At 55.4% G+C, this 22,631-nt stretch overlaps 2 protein-coding genes across 4 annotated transcripts in view; one reads left to right on the top strand and one right to left on the bottom strand.

The window, feature by feature from the left end:
* Positions 1 to 384: 384 nt before the first annotated feature.
* On the bottom strand, positions 385 to 7,173 carry TGOLN2 (trans-golgi network protein 2). 2 transcript variants are annotated; one of them, XM_054049708.1, is made up of 4 exons: positions 7,020 to 7,173; positions 4,690 to 5,915; positions 4,015 to 4,098; positions 385 to 3,130 (listed from the first exon to the last, which is right to left on the bottom strand). In XM_054049708.1, exons 1-4 carry the CDS (start codon positions 7,069 to 7,071, stop codon positions 3,125 to 3,127), a joined length of 1,368 nt encoding a protein of 455 aa, XP_053905683.1. In that variant the 5' UTR covers positions 7,072 to 7,173; the 3' UTR covers positions 385 to 3,124. The 2 variants fall into 2 exon arrangements, with proteins under 2 accessions (XP_053905683.1, XP_053905682.1); XM_054049707.1 differs by having other exon boundaries at positions 6,978 to 7,124.
* A 2,394-nt stretch (positions 7,174 to 9,567) lies between these two features.
* The window catches only part of NUDCD3 (NudC domain containing 3), a 35,746-nt gene continuing 22,682 nt past the window's right edge, over positions 9,568 to 22,631 (top strand). Inside the window, exons 1-2 of one of the 2 annotated variants that reach the window (XM_054088920.1) lie at positions 9,568 to 9,819; positions 12,829 to 13,136. In XM_054088920.1, coding sequence (XP_053944895.1) covers positions 9,628 to 9,819; positions 12,829 to 13,136 — 500 coding nt within the window. In that variant the 5' untranslated portion in view covers positions 9,568 to 9,627. The remainder of the gene's footprint in view (positions 9,820 to 12,828; positions 13,137 to 22,631) is intronic. The other variant, XM_009569668.2, reaches the window with a different exon arrangement.

The raw sequence follows: 22,631 nt of genomic DNA, 5'->3' as shown, positions 1-22,631 counted from the left end.
GAAGTAGAAATACAACAGGACAGATCCACAAACAGGAGCAGCTTAAACTGTGATCCTTACCCAGAATAACCCCACTTGCTGCCAAACCGGGTTAAGAGGAACAGGGTTGTCGACATACGGTGACAGTGAAGCAGACTGGAAAGGTCTCAAATCCGCTCTTGGCTAGACCCCATCTCGGCTCCCTCTGCCTGCAGGGTTGGCCACTCATGAGAAGATCAAGTTTGCATGCACGAATTGAGCACACAGCTTTGAGCTCAAACCATGCAGTTCAGAGAAGGGTTTTTTTTGCACAAAGAGGAACAAACGTGTACTGCTGTTGCCAGGTTTCAAAGAGGACAAAGAAAACACGTGCACACACACAAAAAAAAAGGAGGTGGAAATGCCTTCTTCTTACATCAATTTATTGATTTCAACACACAGAACAAAAAAAATAGAAAAACTCCAACCCTTCAAAGCAAACCGCATCTCACTGTGGTGGAAAACAAATCGATTCGAACTGGCAAGGCAGTGGCTGGAAAATGGGAACATTTGGCAAAACCCCAACGTACCACTTGACCGCTTGAAATCCGGGTTGCGTCCAAAGGGACAAGGTTACCCACACCTCAACCCTTCTGAAATGCGTTGTGTGAATTTAAATCCCAAAAACCCAAAGAATCAGGAGTCTCCCATCGAGATGTGATGCATAACCTCATTAACCTGACAAACAAACTCGTGCTCGGCCCAACCTGATGCCCAAGGTATTTGAAGGATGATCTTCATGCTCTTCCAAGACCTCGCTTGGTTCCAGGTGCTGCCAGTATCCAGCTGCCGGAAGCAGAGCATAATTTCCAACATAACCTGGAATGTCAGAGGACTTAAAGGCATCTGAAGAAGCTTGCGGTATCAAAAAGCAAGCAGGTGATGAAAATAGCCCTTTATAAACTACTTTTCAACCTAAAAAAAATAGGATAAAGCAGAACAATGCACACACACTGAGAATGCAGGACTGAGCAGCTTGGGAGCACAGGGTGTTGTTTCCTGTGTTGGAATGCAGTTATCCCTGCGCTGTCATCAGCCAAAAGTCACCACCTCCTTCCCTGCCCATAAACCAGCTGCATGACAGCAAGCGTCAGGAATGGTGGATTCAAGGAAGCCTGGCTGCAGGAGCTCCCACCCTTTCCCCCACAGGTTACATTACCAGCCTTGTTTTCCTTTCCCTTCCCTCCCTTTCACACTCCCCTTTTCCAAAACAACTCTGCAAGTACTTTTAGCATGAGAAGAGTTTACTACGGAACCCTTGGAAGCTATTTAAAGCCCAGAGGGACTTTGTCCCACTCTTGCAAAAAGGTGAAAAAAAGAAAATTCATCTTCTAGGAGACAGTCAAGCCCCTTTTCTCCTCTTCCATGGGAAATAAGCCACTAAAAATAATAAAATATTGCTGTAGCTTTTATGTCCAGAGAAGACTGCCCTGGTCAAACATGACTGTCTTTAGCAACCACAGGGCAAGTTACCAATTGTTCACGACCTCGTGAAGGCTGCAAAAAGGCCAGCCCCATCCCAGCATTCGCTTTCGCAAAGTTCACCCACGCGGGATTCCTCCTGTGCAGTCAGTCAGGAAGCACTCTGAAAGGGAGACTCCAGCATGAGCTTTGGGTGCAGGTGGGGACCTGTCTGAAGGGCTCACGATGCCAATTTTCTTTTGTCCATGAAGGAAAAATTAAAAGCAGGAGGAGACTGGCACTTTGTGCCCACTTTGGGCCCCGATCAAACGCCTCTGGAGTAGAACTACAAAACCAAACACCATCTCACAGCTTTAACTCGGGGATCAACATGGTTTGCAGCCTTAAACACAATCAGTAGGCCCCAGGCCCTGGTTTGAGCACTCTGCAGTCATTTCCAAGCAAGCAGCTCCGTGACAAGCAGCTGGCAACATACATTCAGCCACACAGAACTCCTCAAAGCCAGGGAAGCCATGGAAGAGTGGAAAGCAGTAGTGCTGGTTATGCGGTGAGCCCTTTTGCACGTCAGTCACTGAGAAGACACCTTGTGGTGATTCACAAGCAGAGAAGCCGGTGCCCACACCATGGGCTCCAACGGTTTTCCAAGGCCAGGGCTTGTGCAACCCCAGGGATGAGAAGCTGCCGTGCGCTCAACTGCTTCCCGAGGCCGAGGGCTCAGTCGCAGTGAGCACCATGACCGGTGGAAGCTCACTCTGGGGACTAGGGCCTGCATTTTTTGAGGAAGACCAGTAATTTCATCCATCCCACCATCATTTCATCATCATCAATGCTTCAGGATCACCGTATGTTTTGCATCACCACCCAACTCCATTCTGCAAGGGGCAGGGAAGTGATCTTCCAAGGCACAGTCCACTACAGCCACACAGCAGCAATTTGGCACGGAGCTTTACTCTGCCCTTCACAGCTTCAAACCACAATGGTCACCTTCAGTGCAAACATCAGAATGCTAGGGATCGAGAGGGAAAAGACCCGTGTGGAGCAGGGGAGGAAGGGAAAGCTACAACCCAAGTGCCAAGGACAGCCCCAATGTTCCAAAAGATGTGCGGGAAGACAGAACCAGGATGTTAAATTCTGATATAGCAGAGAGAGAAAAGAATCAAACTGGGGTCCTTGGCAGATCAGTTCCAAGTGGTCATGCTCCAAACTGAGCATCTGAACACCAGGGACAGGAGAGGAGGAGTTCGGTGTCTCAAGCAAGATTGTGCTGGATACAAAGGCAGCTCCGTGACTCCGCACAAGAAGAGTCAGGCGGCTCATTTTGCAGGCAGATACATAGATTTGCCCCCGACAAGAGGAGATGTCAGTACAGTAGACAGTAAATTCCATCTGATTTGGACACCAAAGTGCTGGGGATTGGCTTTTCCTGGGTCACAGGCGACAGCTGGGCACCCAAATGGCAAACAAATCGCTCTTCAGGCAGCAGAAAAAGGGGAAACGCATTTTGCAGAAGCGAGAGGCCCAATGCTACTGAGGTGCAGGTGCAAAACAAAAAGCATTTCCTCTTCCTCCTGCTGCCTGAAACCTGAACACAGCAGCATGGCTGCAACCCAGTCAGCGGGTGGCCTGGCGTTCATGCATTTTCATCACCAGCAGGCATTATCCCATTGAATATCCAAGGAAGAATCTAGATCTGGAAAGGGAAAAAGAAAGGTTTAAACAACCTGAAAGCTCAGCATTGCTTTTCTACTCTCAAAGCCTCGGGGTCTGAGCCAGTTGAGCATCTCTGAGGAGCTTTCAAATGAAAACAGAGCGCTTTCCTGCTGCCTGTCTGCTCTGCTGCGCCTCAGGGACAAGACTGGGAATTTCTTGCTAGGGAAACACATTCCTGAAATACTGGCGAGGCTAAACAGGGAGGCTTGAGTGGACAAATCATCTTGGTGGCACTCGGATGGCTTCCCCAGCCACGCACAGCTGCCATTCAGGATGGGAGAGAACTGAGCTCCTGCTGCCAACAGTGCCTGGTGCCTCAGCAGAGCGGAAAGAATTGGAGGGCACTGCCTTCAGTTTTACAGGCAAAGTCGCTGCCAGCGCTGGAACTGCTATCGCTGTGGTCCCTAGAACACTGACATTTTCAGCTCCAGGTGGCTTTTCATTCACTTGCCTTGTCTCCTCCTCTTCCAAGCACAGAAAATAATCACAGGCACTTCTGACTCCACATACAACCGCTGGAAAACGTTTCCCAGGGAAGGAGAAAGGGAATTCTCCCTAAACCCTACTCTTTTCCCACTACAAACTTCAAGTCATTTGGGTCACTGGCAAACTATTACTCAGCTCAGCACTCCCACACTTCTGCCCTGTGTGAGCTCTGCCACCATTTCCCAGAGTCATGCTTCCATTTTTTGACAAACCCCTGCTTTTGGGCAATTTTTTGCTAATGAAATCTGCTTTCCAGACCAGCCAAGTGAGGGCATTGTGGCCATTTCAAATGCAAAATGCATCGCGTTTGCAATACACGCCAGGCACTGCAGCACCTTCTCCCAGCCCAAGACAGCGCCCATTCCAGGTGGATTTTACCTTTTGATCCAGTCTCTGGTAATCGCCAAATTTGGGCCGTCGACCACTTTTCGATCTCCTTCCCTCCAGAGCAAAAGCAATGATCTGTGTCGAAAGAAACGGGAACGAGGTGAGTGGGGCAGCAGCACCCAGAGAAGCTTCATCCCACTTCAAACCCAGGTGCTTTCTAACAGCCACAGCCCAGCTTCACTCACCGCCTTCTATGACCACATTCCACTTGAAACACATAAATGCCAATATTTCCGCCCAGTTCATGAGATAACAAGGCCTGTCTGACATCTGGAACACACTAAGAGTTTGTTTTCTTTCTCCTACCTCAAAAAGAGCTTTAGAGGAGGGAAATAAAGCCGAGAAAACTTGCTGGCAGCCAGAAAACCCAGGTCAACCTCACAGATCTTATCTCTCTCAGGTGATAAATAAACCCTAGAGCCAAGGCCACCCAATTCCCACAGAGATCTGACCTCTTTCCTAGTGAGAATACCTGTTCTGCTCCTCCCAAAGCAGTTTACTGTGGTCCTAACATGAGCCAAACCTATGCCCTGCAGTGAGAAATGAAACTCAGGGAAAGGGGAAAGGTCTTCAACTGAAGCTGCTGTGGTGACTGGCGAGACGGAAGGAAGCTCCAAAACCACAGGGGAGATTTGGAGAGAAAGGATAAGGAGCAGAGCCACTCACCTTGCGCTTGTTATGATAGGCAACGTATAAGGCAGCAACAACAATAGCTGTGGTCACCAGGTAGGCGAAGAAGTGGCTGCTCTCTGAGTGGTCCCTGGGCAGAGAAGGAATGCTCTTCTCTCTCTCATTAAAGAAGGAGGCATCGCTGCTGCTTTTGGCTCCATCCTGTTCCTCTTTGGGGCTTTCTTCATCCTCTGAAACGCCGTCACCCTCATCAGGAGAGGAAGTTGCTTGAGGCAAAACATTTTTCTCTCTCGATGAGGTCATTTGATTGCCCTGGTTGGTGGCCTGATTGTCCGTGTTACTGCCCTGGTTTGTGTCCTCATTCCCAGTGTTGCTTTCCTGGTTCTTGCTGCCGTCCCCACCATTGCTTTCCTGGTTCTGGTCCTCATTCTTGGTGTTGCTTTCCTTGTTCTTGCCGGTGCTTGCAGTGTTCTTGCCCCCATCATTGCCCTGGTCCTGGTTGTTGTTCTTGCTGCTGTCTTTGGTATCACCCTGGCCCTGGTTGTTGTCCCCATTACTACCTTGGTTGATGTTGTCGCTGCCGTGGTTGTTGCTTTTCTGATTGTCCTTCTCCTCGTTACTGCCACCCTGGCCCTGGCCGCCAGCGCCCACGTTCTGGTCGCCAGCACCCACGTTCTGGTCCTTGTTCTCCTTGTCCTGGTTCCCAGTGACATTCTTGTCATTACTGTCCTTAGTGTCCTCATTCCCTTCAGTGCTGCTGTTCTGGATGTTGTTTTCCTCACCATTTTTCTGCTTGTCAGGGCCTACGTTCTGGTTGTCACTATGCTGGTTAGGGGAGTTACCAGTGCCTAAGCTACTGGTGCTGCCGCTCTGGCTGTAAATCTGGTTATCAGCGCCATTGCCATGTTCAGTGGCCTGCTGACCTGTGCTGCTGGCCTGGCCATTGCCACCCTGGCCATCGGTGTGCTGCTCCCCGTTGCTGCTGGAGCCAGACACATTCTTTTCCTCCTCTTCCTTCTTCTCGTTCTTGTTTTTCTGATCTTCCTCCTGTTTCTCATTCTTCTGATCCTTCTCCATCACTGCTGTGTTACTGGTGCCTGTTTTGGGGTCTCCTTCTGAGCCAGACTGACGATTGTTCTCAACCCTGGATGTGCCCGGGTGCTCCTTCTCTGTGATTTCCAGGGCACCATGTGGCTCCACGGATGTTCCTTTGCCTGCTGAAGCTCCATCAGGCTCTGTCTGCTCCAGGTCCTGCCCCTCAGCTGCGAGTGAACACAGGGAGGTCTCAATCCTCCAGGTGCAAAAGGGGAAGAGGGGGACACGCACAGAGGGACAAACCCAGCTCAGGGGCCCCAAGGGAGCACCCACACGCACAGAGGGACAAACCCAGCTCAGGGGCCCCAAGGGAGGACCCACCGCATGCAGAAGCGGCTCCATGGCAGAAAAGCTACCATTAGACACGCCCCGGCACTGAAGAATGTGCTGCCCTGGCCTCGTGGCCATCGCTGCGCCCCCCAATCCCACCTCCTCCCCAATACCCGTTACCCCACTCCCTCTCACATCCTGCCCCCTGCTGTCCCTCCCAGCATTCTAGTGCCAAGCACCACTGCCTTCCCAGAGCCCCCACTCCACTACTCCTCCCACCCTGACTCCACACTCCACCGCTCCCCAGTGCCCCCACCCTACACCCCACTCTCCTTCAAGCCTCGACCCCACATCCCATTGCCCCCCAGCATTCCTGTCCCTTGCCCTGCTCCCCCTCATGCCCTGACCCCTCTACCCACCCCAGCACCCCCCTTACACCCCAACGCCACCGCCCACAAGGACCCATACACACTGCCCACTCCAGTGCCCCGCAACTGCTCCCCATCATCACCCAGCAGCCCTTTCGCTCACACCACAGCCTCATACCCCACTGCCCCAAAATGCCCCTGCCCCGCTCCCTCTCACGCCCCACTGACCCCCAGAGCCTCCCAACCACCCCCACTGCTCCCCAAGTGCCTCCACCCCACTCCCCTCACACCCGACCCCTCGCCTCAGTGCCCCCCAGAGCCCTCAAATCGCCCCCACCGCTCCCCAAGTGCCCCTGCCCTGCTCCCCCTAACCCCTGACCCGTCGCCCCACTGCCCCCAGAGCTCCCCAACCACCCCCACTGCTCCCCAAGCGCATCCGCCTCACTCCCCCTCATGCCTCACTACCTCCCAGAGCCCCTCAACCGCCCCCACTGCTCCCCAAGTGACCCCACCCCTCTCCCGCTCACACCCCAACCCCTCGCCCCCCTTGCCCGCTCAGTGCGCCCACTCCACCGCCCCTTACGCCCCAACCTCGCGCCCTCCGATGCCCCAGCAGCTCCTCCGGCCTCTCACCGCGAACAGCGCCGGCGACGCAGAACGCTACAAGCACCAGAAGCGGCGACATGGCGACCCAAGAAATAGCAACAACATCACCTACCAACCAGCCCACCACTTCCGCTACCGGCAAGCGGCGGCGGCTAGTTCCTGCAGGAAATCTCGCGAGAGCGGTACCGACGAGTGAGAATGGGGAGGAGGGGGGCGAGGGGGCGGGTCTTGAGGAGGTCGGGACGTAACTCGAGAACGGTGGAGGGGCTTTGTGGCAAGGGGCGTGGCTTGTGGCAATGGGGCGGGCTTTGCTACAAGAGAGGCGGGGCTTATGCAAGAGAGGCGGGGCTTCGGCCAATGTGGCGGGGCTTGTGTAAGGGGGTGGGGCTTGAGTAATGAGGTCTGGGCTTGGGCCAATGGTGCCTAGGTCCAAGGGGGTGTAGCTTGTTCTAATGGGGCGGGGCTTGGATAAACGGGGCGGGCTTGAGTCAATGGGCGTGGGGCTTGGGCTAATCAAGGGGGTTTCCCTGGGTGCGGCTGGGGACGCCTGGAAGGGGTGCCATCGGGGTCCTGTGGGTGCCATCGGGGGCCTGGGGGTCCCATGGGTGCTTGTGAGGGACAGGGGGTGTCATGGGAGCCACTGGGGCACTAGGGGCCCCATGAGTGTTGTTGAAGGTCTGGGGATCCCGTGGATGCCACTGGGGTGGTGGGGTCCCCTGGGAACTGGAGGGGGACAGTGGGTCCTGTGGGTGCTGCTGGGGATTTGGGGGGGTCCATGGGTGCTACTAGGGAGCTGGGGCCCCCTGAAGGGTGACAGAGTGTCTCATGGGAGCCATTGGGGGGCTGGGGGCCCCATGGGTGTTGTTGGGGGTCCGAGAATTCCATGGGAGCCACTGGAGAGCTGGGGATCCCATGGGTGCTGTTGCAGTGCTGGAGGTCCCATGAGGAGCCTGGGGGTTCCATGGATGCTTTTCACAGAATCACAGAATCACAGAATCACCAGGTTGGAAAGGACCCATTGGATCATCGAGTCCAACCATTCCTAACACTCCCTAAACCATGTCCCTCAGCACTTCATCCACCCGTTTCTTAAACACCTCCAGGGAAGGTGACTCGACCACCTCCCTGGGCAGCCTGTTCCAGTACCCAATGACTCTTACTGTGAAGAATTTTTTTCTGATATCCAACCTGAACCTCCCCTGACGGAGCTTCAGGCCATTCCCTCTTGTCCTGTCCTCTGTCACTTGGGAGAAGAGGCCAGCTCCCTCCTCTCCACAACCTCCTTTCAGGTAGTTGTAGAGAGTAATAAGGTCTCCCCTCAGCCTCCTCCAGGCTAAACAACCCCAGCTCTCTCAGCCGCTCCTTGTAAGACTTGTTCTCCAGCCCCTCACCAGCTTTGTTGCTCTTCTCTGGACATGCTCCAGAGCCTCAACATCCTTCTTGTGGTGAGGGGTCCAGAACTGAACACAGTATTCAAGGTGCGGTCTCACCAGTGCTGAGTACAGAGGGAGAATAACCTCCCTGGACCTGCTGGTGACCCCATTTCTGATACAAGCCAAGATGCCATTGGCCTTCTTGGCCACCTGGGCACACTGCTGGCTCATGTTCAGTCGGCTGTCAACCAGCACCCCCAGGTCCTTTTCTTCCCTGCAGCTCTCTAGCCATTCTTCCCCCAGTCTGTAGCGCTGCATAGGGTTGTTGTGCCCCAAGTGCAGGACCCGGCATTTGGCCTTGTTAAACCTCATCCCATTGGTCTCGGCCCAGCAGTCCAGCCTGTTCAGATCCCTTTGCAGAGCCTCCCTACCCTCCAGCAGATCCACACTTCCTCCCAGCTTAGTGTCATCTGCAAACTTGCTGAGGGTGCACTCAATGCCTTCATCCAGGTCATTGATAAAGACATTGAACAGAGCTGGACCCAGTACTGAGCCCTGAGGAACTCCACTTGTGACTGGCCTCCAGCTGGAGTTAACTCCATTGACCACCACTCTCTGGGCCCGGCCATCCAACCAGTTTTCAACCCAGGAGAGTGTGCGCCTGTCCAGGCCAGAGGCTGACAGTTTCTGAAGCAGAATGCTGTGAGAAACTGTGTCAAAGGCTTTACTGAAGTCCAAGAAGACTACATCCACAGCCTTTCCCCCATCCAGTAGTCGAGTGATTTTGTCATAGAAGGTGATCAGGTTAGTTTGGCAAGATCTGCCTTTTGTAAACCCACGTTGACTGGGCCTGATCACCCGGTTCTCTTGCATGTGCTTCATGATAGCACTCAAGATTACCTGTTCCATGACTTTCCCTGGCACTGAGGTGAGACTGACAGGCCTGTAGTTCCCCGGATCCTCTCTGCAACCCTTCTTATATATGGGCACAACATCAGCCAGCCTCCAGTCTAGTGGAACTTCCCCAGTCAGCCAGGACGTCTGGGAGTCCCATGGGTGTTGTTCGGGGGCTGGGTATCCCATGGATGTCATTGTGGGGGATCTGGGGTCTCCTGGGACACCCCCGGAAACCCCGTGTGCTCGGAACGCTTCTGCGCAGTGCGCGTTTCCACTCGGAGCAGGCGCGCCGTGGCGCCGGTGCCGGCACCGGAAGCGGTACGGCGGAGTGACCGGAAGCGGCGCCGGTCGGTGGCGGAGGTGCCATGGAGGCCGCGCTGACCGATCTGTACGACCCGGCGCTGCTGGGCATCCTGCAGCACGTGGGGAACGTGGAGCAGTTCCTGCGCGTCCTCTTCGGTTTCCTGTACCGCAAAACCGACTTCTACCGCCTGCTGCTGCGCCCCGGGGACCGCCTCGGCTTCCCGCCCGGCGCCGCGCGCGCCATGGCCCTGCAGGTACCGGGACCTGGAGAGCGGGGGTTCCACCGGGCGGTACCGATCTCGGCCCCGTCGAAGAGAACGGGGTCCTGACGGCGGGGTGTGGGAGAGCGGGGGTCCCGGTAGGTAGTACCGGATCCTGGCGAGGGGAGCAGGGTCCTAACGGTGGGAGAAGTGGGGCCCTACCGCGCAGTACCGGACCCTGACGACAGGACTGAGTTCATAACGGTAGGGAGAGCGGGGATTCCACTGGGTGGTACTCGACCCTGACGAGGGGAGCGGCATCCCAGTGGCGGGGATGAGGGAGAGCAGGGTGAGGGAAGTGGGTTCCTAATGGCAGAGAGAAGGGGGGCCCCGCCTGGTGGTACCGGACCCCAGCAAGAGGAGCTGGTCCCTAGCAGTGGCGTGTGGGGAGAGAGAGCAGTCCACTGTGTGTTACCGGATCCTGGCATGGGGAGTGGGTTCCTAACGGCAGGGAGAGTGGAGGCCCTACCAGGCGGTACTGAACCCTGGAGAGAGGAGCAGGTTCCTAACGGTGGGGAGAGTGGGGATTCTACTGGCTGGTACTGGATCCTGACAAGGAGAGCAATTTCCTAACACCGGCGAGAGTGGGGGTCCTGGTAGGTGGTACTGGACCCCAACGAGAGGAGCAGTTTCTTAATGGGGATTCCTCTGGGTGATACTAGATCCTGACAAGGGGAGTGGGTTCCTAACAGTGGGGTGCGGAGAGAATGGCGATTCCGCTGGCTGGTACTGGATCCTGGATAGAAGAGCGGGTTCCTAATGGTAGAGAGAGTGGGGACCCCAGCAGGCAGTACCGAGTTCAGCTCCGGTAAAGGGAGCAGGGTCCTAATGGTGGGGATGAGGGAGAGCGAGGGTCCCAGTAAGTGGTACCGGATCCCAGAGAGAGGAGTAGATTCTTAACGGCAGGGAGAGCAGGGGTCCCACTGAGCACTACTGGTTCGGCCTCCGTGAATGGACTGGGATCCTAACGGTGAGGATGAGGAAGAGTTGAGGTCTCAGTAGACAGTACCGGATGCCAGTGAGGGGAGCAGGTTTCTAACGGTGGGGTGTAGAACTAACCACAGCAAAGGGAGTGGGTTCCTAATGGCGGGGAGAGCGAAGGCCCCACCTGGTGGTACCAAAGCTCACGAGAGGAGCAGTGTCCTAATGGTGGCAAGAGTGGGGACCCCACCGGGCGGTACGGGGTTCAGTCCCAGCGAGGGGAGTGAGTTCCTAACGGTGGTGTACAGGAGAGTGGGGGTCCTGGAGAGAGGAGTGGGGTCCTAATAGGGAGAGTGGGGACCTCACTGGATGGTACTGGATCCTGACAAGGGGAGATGGCTCCTAATGGGGGGGGTAAGGGAGAGTGGGGGTCCCGGTAGCTGGTACTGGACCCTGGTGAAGGCAGCAGGTTCCTAACAGTGAGGTGTGGGCAGAGTGGCATTCCGGTAGGTGGTATCAGACCCCATCGAGAGGGGCAGGTTCCTAGTGGTGGTGAGAGTGGGGATTCCACTGAGTGTTACCAGATCCTGATGAAGGGGTGCAGGGTCTTAATAGTGGGAGTGTGGGAGAGTGGAGATCCCGGTAGGCAGTACCAGACCCCAGAGAGAGGAGCAGGTTCCTAGCAGTGTGGAGAATGGGGATTCCACTGGGTGGTGCTGGGTCCTGACAAGGAGAGCGGGATCCTAATGGTGGTAATGAGGGAGAGTGGGGCCCCCACTGGGCAGTACTGGACGCCAGTGCGGGGAGCGGCTTCCTAATGGCGGGGTGTGGGGAGAGTGGGGATTCCACAGGGTGGTACTGGACCCTGGCCCCAGTGAGGGGAGTGGATTCCTAACAGTGGAAAGAGTGGGGGACCCACCGGGCAGTACTGGGTTCAGCCCCAGTAAGGAGAGTGAGTTCCTAATGGCAGGGAGAGCAGGGTCCCGCTGGGCAGTACTGGGCCCTGGCACTGGTTCAGTCCAGCAAGGAGAGCAGGACTGTGTGCCCCAAGGGTTGGGTTAGTTCGCAGTGGCAGGGATGAGGGAGAGCTGGGGCTCCTGGTAGCCGCCTGTGACCGGAGAAGGTGGGAGAGGTGTCTTGGGGGCTGGTGCAGGGGAGAAGCAGTGCCCCGGGGAGAGAGTGAGGGCAAGGGGCAATGGGAGCTCCATGGGAAGAGCCTGGTGGGGTCCAGACCGGGTTTGTGGAGCTGCTGTGACAGTGGCCAGAGGCAGTTGGGACCTGGGGTGCATCTCTGGGCTCCGGCAGTTGTTTACAGTGACAAACGGCCTGGTGGTTGCATGGGAGAAGCTTCGGCTGCTTTGAGGAGCAGGCACAGGTCACCATGCTTCCTTTGGCTGCATCCCACAGTTGTGGGTTTAACTTTCAGCCTGTGCTGAATGGGTGCGGCTGGAAGCAAACTGCACGGCAGGATTACAGCTTCTCCCGCTGCTGTTGGGTGACCTTCTCACCTGCCACACCTCTGGGGTGGCTTTTCCCTGCATATTTTTGGCCTGAATTGGTCAGTTCTTGCTCAAAACCCTACCTGAGGTTGCTCTGTGCCAGCTGAGGGAGCTTCAGTTCCATCCAGGAGAAGATGGACGACAGTGGAGCCAGGAGTAGCTCATCCTGTTTGCCCTCAGAGGCTTGGTCTGAGCTCTGGGCTTGCAACCAGCCCCTCTGTGACTGCTGGAGTGCAGAGCGAGGGAAGGCTGGAGGGACAATGACTCCCTTGGAGCCTCTTCCTAGCTGGAGCCAGCTTTCATTCCTTTTCCCTGGGTAACCATCCCTTTTCCCGGTGGCAGAGAGATTTCAGGATGTGAAGTCTGCTCTCTCCTGTGTTTGACATGGCCAAGTGAGTTTTGACATTGCCGCTGACTGGTTTTGTTGGAGATGGAAGCCACTTGGTGTGGGGAGTGGGGAATGTGAGGTGTCCAGAGGGGGAGGGCAGGGATAAGGGCCAAGCGTGCGCCAGTTCTCCTCCCCAGCTTTTCCAGCAGAGTTTGGCAGCTTAACTCTCAGCTCCACTTGCTTTTTATCTTTAAGGCGTTCCAAGTCTTTGAGCAAATGGCCCGGCAGGATGATGAGAAGAGGCGCCAAGAGCTGGAGGCGAAGCTGAGGAAGAAGGAGGAAGAGGAGGAGGCTGCTGCAGCTGCCGAGAGGATGCATCTGTCCTCTGCAGTTCAGGAAGTTGAGGTAGAGACAACAGCGGAATATGACACAGCACCGGCTGCCGAGGGAGCTGCAGGGCCACCGGAGTCGGCTGGAGCACAGGACACAGGCCCCAGTCCCGCACTGGCAGAGCCCTCCGCAGCCACGGCTTCAGCAGAGCCTCCACCAGCAGCACGGCCGGCGTAAGGGTCTCACTTTCTTCATGCTCTGGGCTGGGGGGAGGCAAAAACACGGAGGTGGTGTTTGCTGTCCCACCTTGCCACCCTTCTGAGAGGATGGCTCAGCTCTGCGGGCACTCAGGAGGCTGTGAGGATTCCCCTTGCAGGCGTCTGTGGCCAGAGACACTGCAATTCCCAATGGGAAGGCAGGGGTTTGTTCTCTTGCAGGTGGTGTGCTGTCTTCCCTTCCTCTCAGAGCAGGGAAAGCGACACATCCCGGTACATGCCCCGCAGAGCTGGGCCGGTCCCTGTAGCTTCTCCTTGCGCCACCTGCAGTAAGCAACGTTCCTTCTGCATCACTCGCCAGGCTGGTGCTCCTGCCTGACTGTCGCAGCTCTGTGAAACTCTGGCACCAGTCTGTTTCCCTTGGAAACTGGGTGTGGGACTCTCTGGTGTGCTGTGAGCCATGCTGGCTGCCATGCTGGCGCTTGCACAGGCACCCACAGTGCCAGCGAGTCGGTGCGGGCAGGCCTGTCTGCACAGCAGGCAGTGAGCCCAGCCACGGCGTCTAATCCGTGCAGGATAAAAGCAGGTTTGAAGTGTTCCGAAGGTCTCTGGTCCAGCCCTTTGTCAGAGGAGGGCCACTGTGAAGATCGTAGAATCATAGAATCCCTAGGTTGGAAAAGACCTTTGAGATCGAGTCCAACCATCCCTGTCCACTACTAAATCATATCCCTGAGCACCTCATATGGCCGTCTTTTAAACCCCTCCAGGGATGGGGACTTCACCATCTCCCTGGGAGCTGTTCCAATGCCTGAGAACCCTTCCCCTTAAGAATTTTTTCATAATGTCCAAGCTGAACCTGCCCTGGTGCAGCTTGAGGCCACTCCCTTTCATCCTCATCCATTTGCTCTCATTAAGCACTGCCCAGAGGTTTCTTTTCAGCTGCGTTCTGTCACCAGAGTCAGTCGCTTTCAAGCGGGGCTGAGTGGCCTTGTTTTTTACACAAATGTCCTTGTTTCAAAGTGCTGCCGGGGTATCTGCGGCTCTTCCAGCTCAGCCCACTGTGAGGCAGGAGGTGATAGCTCCAGCAGGCCGACATGGCCTTTGTGAGCTGCATACCTGTACGTGGGGCACTGTGCAGGGCTCGTTCACCCTTTCCAGGGCATCACCTTGACCCCCGGGCTGAGGCAGAGCTACCCAGGGCCTCACACACTGTGGAGTTTCCAGCTCCTGCGTCTCCTCGCTGTCTGCATCAGTGCTTTGCCTCACCTTGGGGAAGGATGGCATGAGGAGGCCATCTCTGCCTGCCTTCCTTTAGATCTTGTGCAGCCAGAGCCCCATGCGATGGCCTGACCACCACCCTGCTGCTAACTGCTGCATTCTTGGTTGGATGTGGGGCTTGGCTGTGGTCCGTCCCCACTGTCCCACTGATGCTTGGCAAGGAGGACAGCTTGGTCTGGTGATCTTTGTCCTCCGGGCCAGTTTTAGAGACATTGGTGGTGGGAATGTCCACTGGAGGGAAGCTGGCTTTGCCAGGAAAGCCCGAAGTCCTGGAAGGAGTGGGGTGGCCACTGATGTCCCTGTGAGGCAGAGAGGTTTTGGAGGCCAGGATTTGGGGCCTAGCAGCCCTCAGTGTGTGGGAAGGGAGGGCTAAGGATGACAGTTTTGGGGATGTGGGAATGGTAAATGGCAGGAGTGCAGCCTGCTGCCTGCAGACATGGCATTGAACACAAATCTCTGCATGGCAGCCACTCCAGCTGTGAAAAGACGGTGCCTTCAGCTGAATTCAGGTGCCCCTGCGGCATCTGCCCTGCCTGCGGGCTTTTCTCCCTTCCCTCCTCCTGCCTGCTTTGGCTCCCACTGTTCCAGACACGCTGTGGGGGTGAAACGCTCACAGCCCCCTTGGTGCCAACCCTGTTTGGGTGTGTGCTGGGTGCAGCCAGGCGCAGGAGGCCCCCTTCAGGGAGACCCAGCAGTTTCCGGGCCAGAACAAGGTGTCTGCGGGCTCCTAAGTAGGACAGAACAGCCAGCAGGTTTGTCGAATGGCTGTGGTTGGTTTCTGTTCCTCTGGAGGGCACTGTAACGCCTCAAAAGGCTGCAGGGAGTGGGAGTGAGCGTCCTGGGCACCCCCCGGCAGACTATTAATAATTTAACCGGCTGCTTAATTCTGCACAGCCCCTTCTGAGCAAAACCCAGAGCCACCAGCCTGGTTACGAGAGCCGCATGAATAATGCGTGACTCTGGCAGCAAGAATGCAGAAAAGAGCTTAAATGAAAATATTTTCCATCTCCCTCCACACCCCGGCCGTCGGCGAAAACCGCTGCCACTGAATCTATATAAAAACTTGCTCATTCTGTCAAGCTGCCCGCTCTGTATATGTAGGGCAGGTACGATCCCAGATCTGCCAGCTCCCATCAGAGCCTCACTACACGCCCCACTGGCAGGGCGCTGCTCTGAGCATCTTGCAAAGTGCATCAACATGATGGCGGCTTGTTCAGGGTCAATCTGGAAAGGGAGAGCAGAATCAGGCCCATTTTGCAGATGCAAAGGGTCGCCTGTGGGTGAAGAGGGTAGCAGGTGTCTGCAGCTCAGTTGGGTCTCCCTGAATCCCTCACCTTCCCTTGCCTGGAAGGTGCAGGTGATGCAGTTCCTCTGCACTGGGAAGGCTGCTTATAAACACCCTGGGGGGCTGGGGTCTTTGGGGTGACTTGGAGCTGTGCTGAGGAGGACACCGATCCTTTGGTGCTGCCTTGGCATCCTCACGGCCCTACCCTGGCTGGCATGGTTCGTGAGCATTCCCCACCTCACCAGGAGGGCAGACAGGAGCGTGCTCCGCCTCGCGTCCCACCACAGAGCACCTTGCCAGGGCTGATGTTGCAGCTACGCATCTCCTGCGGGCCCCCGGCTTTGGCTCTTCCCCCGTCTGCTCCCAGAAGCCATGCGTGCCTGAGCTCAGCTCCTAATTTTGAACACCTCCGCCACCCAGCACCCTCCCCTTCCCCTAGCTTGGATCTCATCCTGCATACATTTGCCACACAACATTTAAAATAGAGCCTGGCAGCCCACGTGTGGCACTGTGCAGCCTGGCCTGGGTGCTCGCCTTGTGCTTTCCTGCTCAGGTTCCTGTCTCCTCTGCTGCTTTCTCTCTCCAGGCATGAATGGAGGGGAAAGCTCTCCTCCCATGTCCTGTGAGCCCCATCCCGGGTGTTACTCCACAGGCAGGGAGGAGGTTTGGAGTAGTGGCTCTGGAAGCCTGTGTGTGATGGTGAATGTCTCACCTTCATGTGGTTCTCCAACCAGCCTTTGCATCTCTTCCAGGTGCTCTAGATTGGGCCATTTGGGGCACTGTATTATAGAGACAGTCTTGAGATAACAACCTGCTGGAAGGAGCACTTTGTCAGTCTGGAGAGGTCTCCCAGAGAGGGATCTTTAGGGGTGGACAGATGTTGAAGGGTTCCCCCGAAAGATGATGGTTCCCACGAGGTGACTCCAGGCTGGCTCCTGCCTTTCTCCAGTGAGCTGGGGGAGCTGCTGTTCCCTCTGCTCCACAGCTCCTCTGGAGTTGGAGCAGGCTGGTATGGAGCTGTGGCAGCCACGCATCCTCACTGTGTGCGGAGCACCCAGAACTTGAAGTGGGACTAACAGGACATTAAGCACTGGTAAGGGCCAAGGAGCGCCTTGTCCCTGGAGAACCTTTGTGCTACTGCCAGGGTACCTGGCACGCTTATTCATGCTGCTAAGCCAGGGCAGAACGAAACCAGAACATCTGGTTGCCCAGAGAAGTGGTGGCTGCCCTATCCCTGGAGGTGTTCAAGGCCAGGTTGGATGGGGCTTGGAGCAACCTGATCCAGTGGGAGGTGTCCCTGCCCATGGCAGGGAGTGAAGCTGGATGGGCTTTGAGGTCCCTTCCAACCCAGACCATTCTGTGATTCTATGAAACCCTCCGGTGTCCACAGCTTGAGTGTTCAACTCCCTTGGCATGGAGAGGGAAGGGAGGCTGTGCTGAGGATGGGGATGTTTGTAGCTCCTCTGCTGCCTCAGTTGTGCCTCAGGAGACCCTGCAGGTCTTTTGCCACATGTGACCTGGGGAAGCAACTCGCCTGCCCTATGTGTGCTGTGCAGTGGTGCCAAGGAAGAGGACAAATAGTAACAGCATTGCCTGCGACTCATCCTGAGTCTTGGTGGCCAGCAGAGCCTCAGCCACCCTAGCTATGCTGTCCGTGTGGGCTCTGCCCGACGTAGGCAGGTGTTGGAGGCTTGGCAGTGACCTACAAAAATCACTTGTGTACTTTCCAGCTTGCTGTCCCCAGCGAGAGGCAGAGCCAAATTGAGCTGAAATCTGTTAATCTGGTGTGCTGACTTCTCCGACTCCCGGGAGCTTCCATTCCTGGAGCCCGCATGGCCTGGGGTTAACCCATTGTGGGGCGCGCTGGGGACCGTCCCGGAGATGACACAGCAACACTCTGGGAAATTTCCATCAGGCTCCTGCGTGAATCTAGTTCAACTTAGCAACGGCTTGGCTTTGCTGAAAGCCCAGATTTTTTGTTCATTTTGTTGTGAGGTGCTTGCAGGATGGGTTTTCTGACATGTCTTCCTTCTCAGGGTGCTGGGGAAGGGAACATTGCTGCTGATCACCCTCAGTGGAGGAGTGGGGCCGTGGAGAGGAGATATTGTTGCATGCTGCTGGCATTGAGGCCAGTTCCGTTGGAGGTGGCTTTGTCCCAAGCTTTCTCCTCTCAGGTCTTTTCCAGGGGAACCTGCAGGTCTCTGACTCTGTCTGGGGTACAGACCAGCAGCTGGTTAAACTAATTTCTTTCCTGCTGTCCCTGTGGGCTTTCCTGGTGGGCTTACTGCTGAGTCCCTGCTGTTCTTCCAGCCTGACCCAGAAAGACTGAGCTGATCCTGATCCATATTTAAGGGAGCGTCTGTCCTGGTTCTGATTCCTTTTGCATGCATGAGCTGTGCAGAGGTGCCACAAGGCACCTCAGGCTGCGTGCAGGGAGTTCCCCCGGCACGGCCAGGACCCAGCAGGAGCCAGACAGACCTCCAGAGAACGGCCTGACCTGGTACCGCCAAGTTCCATCTGTGCCCGTATCCTGTCTCCAACAGTGGCAGATGCTTGAGGAAGAGGAGAAGAACAGAATGAGTGTGCAGTGATGCTTCCTCCGTGTTTTCCTGGTGCCACAGGCAAATTGCGGCTCAGCGGCTTTTGAGCCAGAGGAGTGCTTGTTATTTGGCGCCTGGGCCCTCTGTGACAGTGTCCTCCAGCAGATCCACTGCTGTGCCACAATTTCACCACCGTGCCACATCGACTCACTGCTTCTGAACCCCAGAGAGGCAATGAGTGGTTCCCCACTTCCCTTCTCCACCCTCTGTGGAGGTTTCCTAGTGTCCGTTTCCCCCTTTTCAGCCTGTTTTTAGGCTGAAGAGTCCTAAAGAGTCCTTTGTGTGGTTGTTTCTCATTTAAGCATCCTCGTGCTCGTAGCGATCTTCCAGTGTTCCTTGCCAATGCTGGGGCAGTGGGAGCCATCCCCCTGCTCTGCATGCTTGTGAACCCATCAGGGTTCTCCACTTACCCATCTCTTTGCTCCTGGGCTACCCCAGTGAAGCCAAGAAACCCTCCAGACACATGGTCCTCTCCCAGATAAAGGACATCACTCAAAGCCTCTTCTTCCCCTCCTAGCACTCCTCAGTGCTGGTGACAGCTTTCCAGGTGGGAGCAGCAGCTCGTACTCTCTGGGAACATGAGCTTGCTGAAAGCCTCCCTGCTCAAACCCCCATCATGTTGGCCAGACCTCCCTCCTCTGATGCCCCTGGAGTGGAAAGGCAGCATGTCCTCCACTCTTCGTGTGACACAAAGGCGGTTCTGCTCTTGGGAGCTGCAACCCAGGACTCACGGTGCTGCCCTATTTGGTTCTGAGGAGGGAAGAAGTAGAGTGAAACTTCTAATGGATGGGGAGCAGCTCTGAGGAGTGCTGGGGGCAAGAAGTTCAACACGAGCTGCAAGGTGAGCTCACAGCCCAGAAACCAACCATGTACTGGGCTGCATTGAGAGCAGAGGGACCAGCAGGGCCAGGGAGGGGATTCTGCCCCTCTGCTCTGCTCTGGTGAGACCCTGCCTGGAGCCTTGTGTCCAGTTCTGGAGTCCTTGGCACAGGAAGGACGTGGAGCTGTTGGAGTGAGTCCAGATGAGGCCACGGAGATGATTCGAGGGTTGGAGCACCTTTTATACGAGGACAGGCTGAGAGAGTTGGGATTGTTCAGCCTGGAGAAGAGAAGGCTCCTGGGAGACGTTAGAGCAGCTTCCAGTACTGAAGGGGTTGCAGGAAAGCTGGGGAGGGGCTCTTGATAAGGAGTGCGGGGAAAGGACAAGGGGAACGTTTTCGAGCTACAAGAGGGGAGATTGGGGATGCGATCTTAGGAGGAAATGTTTTGCTGTGAGCGTGGGGAGGCCCTGGCCCAGGTTTCCCAGAGCAGTGGTGGCTGCCCCATCCCTGGAGGTGTTCAAGGCCAGGTTGGATGGAGTTTGGATCACCCTGATCCAGTGGGAGGTGTCCCTGTGCATGACAGGGGATTGGAACTTGATGGGCTTTGAGGTTCCTTCCAACCCAACCCATTCCATGATTGTTTGTCAGTGAGGTCCTCCCTGCCAAGCCTTTCTTCTTACAGCAGAGAGAGGCGGTGACTTCCTGCTGGGAGAATTATTTTATAATACATAAGCCTTCTCAGCTGCTCAGGAAGCATCTTTTCAAAGGTCTGAGATGCTTGAGCTGAGGATGAGATCCCACCTCACCTGTAACAAGCCGTTTGCAGCTGATGAGGAATCAGTTGGGACCCAATTTCCCAGCACTGTCATAGGCAATCGGACTCCTCCAGCTGGGTTGCTGAGCTCAGCAGCACAGCACCAGTTCTCCTGTCACACATGAAATCACTTAGGGCTTTGGTTGCCCTACCAAGGTACCGAGCTCCTAAATTAGGTCCCAGGACCAAAAAATTACTAGATTAAAACCTATACATTTTGCTCTTAACAAGCAGAAAATCCCAGGGCTGGAGGCTGAGGGACAGTGTGTGCCCAATTCTTGTTGAAAAAGGAATGCGCTATCTGTTTGCTTGGTTTAATATCACAGTGTTCACCAAATGGAGTGGTGGGACGTGGAAAACCACCACAAGCACGTCGGTCCAGCACAGTCCCATTGGGACCAGGTCCCATTGTGCTGCCAGGAGACATGGGACCGGGTCCAGTTGTGTTGTTGGAAGAGATGGGACCAGCTCCCATTGTGTTGTCGGAAGAGATGGGACCAGCTCCCATTGTGCTGTTGGAAGAGATGGAACCAGGTCCCGTTGTGCTGTTGAGAGATGGAACCAGGTTGTGCTCGTGGTGTGGGGTCTAAAAGTCCACCTTGTCCTGTGCTCCCATATTTCAATCATGTTGGATTTCTTTGGCCTTATCCCCTTTTTCCAGGGGAGCTGTAATTGAATCTAGCCTGGCTTGGCCGCATGTAGGTCTCTTGGAGGAGACCTCTGAAATCCAAGGTTGTATCAGCTCTGTGCAAACAATAAAGATCCCGGGGGACTTTCCCAAACAGTGGCGTGTCCCGCTGTCCTTGACCTAAATATCCTGGCAGCAGTGAAATCCATCCCTCTGGTGCCGATGCTACAAAGCTCTCCTGTGAGCCGGCACTGGCATTTCAACTTGCCTAATGTCAGGAAGTTGGCTCTGTTGAACGGCTCCCTAAATAACTTCGAAACTGAAAGGGAAGGCTAAAATCTCACTGAGAAGCATGAGCTTGGAGAAGACCAAACCTCTCGCCCGGCAGGGAGATCAACAGAGCATCCTGGTCCTGTCCAAGCAGACTGGTGGGGCTCTAGAGCCTGCAAGGTGGGTGGGTTCACTGGGTTTACTGAGGTGAGTTCACTGTTGGGTTGCCTGGTTGAGCAGTAATGGTGCTGTCTCCCGTGGGTTGTGCAACTCGTAGAGGGGAACCTTGACCCCTTCTCCTCACACCTTGGACAATGAAATACAGGGGGAAAGTGTCCTGATGCGCTCTATTGAGTTGGTAGTGTTCAAGGCTAGATTAGATGAGGCCTTGAGCAGCCTGATACAGTGGGAGGTGTCCCTTCCTTTGGAACTGGATGATCTTTAAGGTCTCTTCCAACCCAAACCATTTTGTGATTCTATTTTCAGTCGTTGGTGCTGTCCTGGTGATTGGTTGAAGCTCTGAGGCTTCCTGAGGGCGAGGCGACCTTCCTGTTGAGCTGATGGTGGGCATCACAGGCTGTGTGGTCCAGTTGGGGTATCCCGGAGTTTTGAAAGCCAGGGGAAAGGCATTGGCTTCCATTTTTTCTGTCTGTTTTTTGAGAGCAGGACCGACAGCTTGGGCCCATCTCAGTTTTGAGACGCGCCTTGCAGTGTTGGAGACGTGTGCTCTGGAGCTCCAAGGCTGGGGTAATGGGTGATTGGGCAACCATGATGAACTTCTGTCTACTTTGGGGGTGAAGGAGACCATCCAGACCTGGATTTGAGGTGTTCTCCAAACAGATTGGGCCTGGAGGAACCCCTGGGCTGCTGTTGCGTGCAGGGCTGGAGCTTGCTGACAGCCGGGGTGGATCCAAGTGGATCCTGAAGTTCGTGAATCGAGCTGTGAGAGGGAAGGTTTTGGTATTCAGCTTGCTTAACCGGAGACCTAATTAACTCAAGTGTTCCATACAAAGGGAGCCTTTATGAAACACTGGGTGCCCACAGGACCTCAGCAAAGGTGCCGACAGCCTGCAGGAAGCATTCCTCCTGCCTCACCACTTCTTGGGCAGAACCAAGAGAGGCAAAGTGCAACGGTTCTGATGTTTTGATGCTAAGAGCTGTTAAATCTGGAGGGGTTATTCCTCTATTAAATCTGGAGGGGTTAAATCAGGGCTTATTCCCTGCTCTCTCACAGAAGGAGCCCAAACCTAGTATTTTCCATGCACGCAATCCCTGCAGCTTTGAAAATGCAGCTTCCCAAAGAGGTTTTGGCTTCTCTACCTGTTGCTTGTCTGTTCCAGCACCTGTGTTGGGACTCCAAGGAGCAGAGGGCAAGTTTGACCTTCAAATTTGTCTTAAAAGCTGTTTTTTTCATAGAATCATGGAATGGTTTGGGTTGGAAGGAACCTTAAAAGTCATCCAAATTCAACCCCCTGCTACGGGCAGGAACACCTCCCGCTGGATCAGGATGGTCCAAGCCCCATCCAGCCTGGCCTTGAACACCTCCAGGGATGGAGCAGCCACCACTGCTCTGAGCAAACTGGGCCAGGGCCTCCCCACCCTCACAGGAGAACATTTCTGCCTAGGATGTCATATCAATCTCACATGTTGCAGCTCAAAACCGTTCGCCTCACCCTGTCCTTGCACTGGACCCAAGGGCATGTCAGGAAGATGTACCAGGGGCGAGTTAGGTTGGATATGAGGAAAAGGTTCTTCCCCCAGAGGTTGGTGGAGCACTGGAACAGCTCCCCAGGAGCAGTCATGGCACCAAGCTGGAT

The sequence above is a fragment of the Cuculus canorus genome, chromosome 26 (genome assembly GCF_017976375.1).
Source record: "Cuculus canorus isolate bCucCan1 chromosome 26, bCucCan1.pri, whole genome shotgun sequence".
Lineage (NCBI taxonomy): Eukaryota > Metazoa > Chordata > Aves > Cuculiformes > Cuculidae > Cuculus > Cuculus canorus.
This window is presented reverse-complemented; position numbering and strand designations above follow the sequence as displayed.

Coding starts and splice junctions, on each gene's coding strand:
- TGOLN2 (XM_054049707.1), bottom strand. CDS start 7,071: ATGTCGCCGCTTCTGGTGCTTGTAGCGTTCTGCGTCGCCGGCGCTGTT. Junction 5,916..6,977: donor GGGGCATCGGAGGGCGCGAG/GTTGGGGCGTAA, acceptor GTTCACTCGCAG/CTGAGGGGCAGGACCTGGAG. Junction 4,099..4,689: donor CCTATCATAACAAGCGCAAG/GTGAGTGGCTCT, acceptor CTTTCGACACAG/ATCATTGCTTTTGCTCTGGA.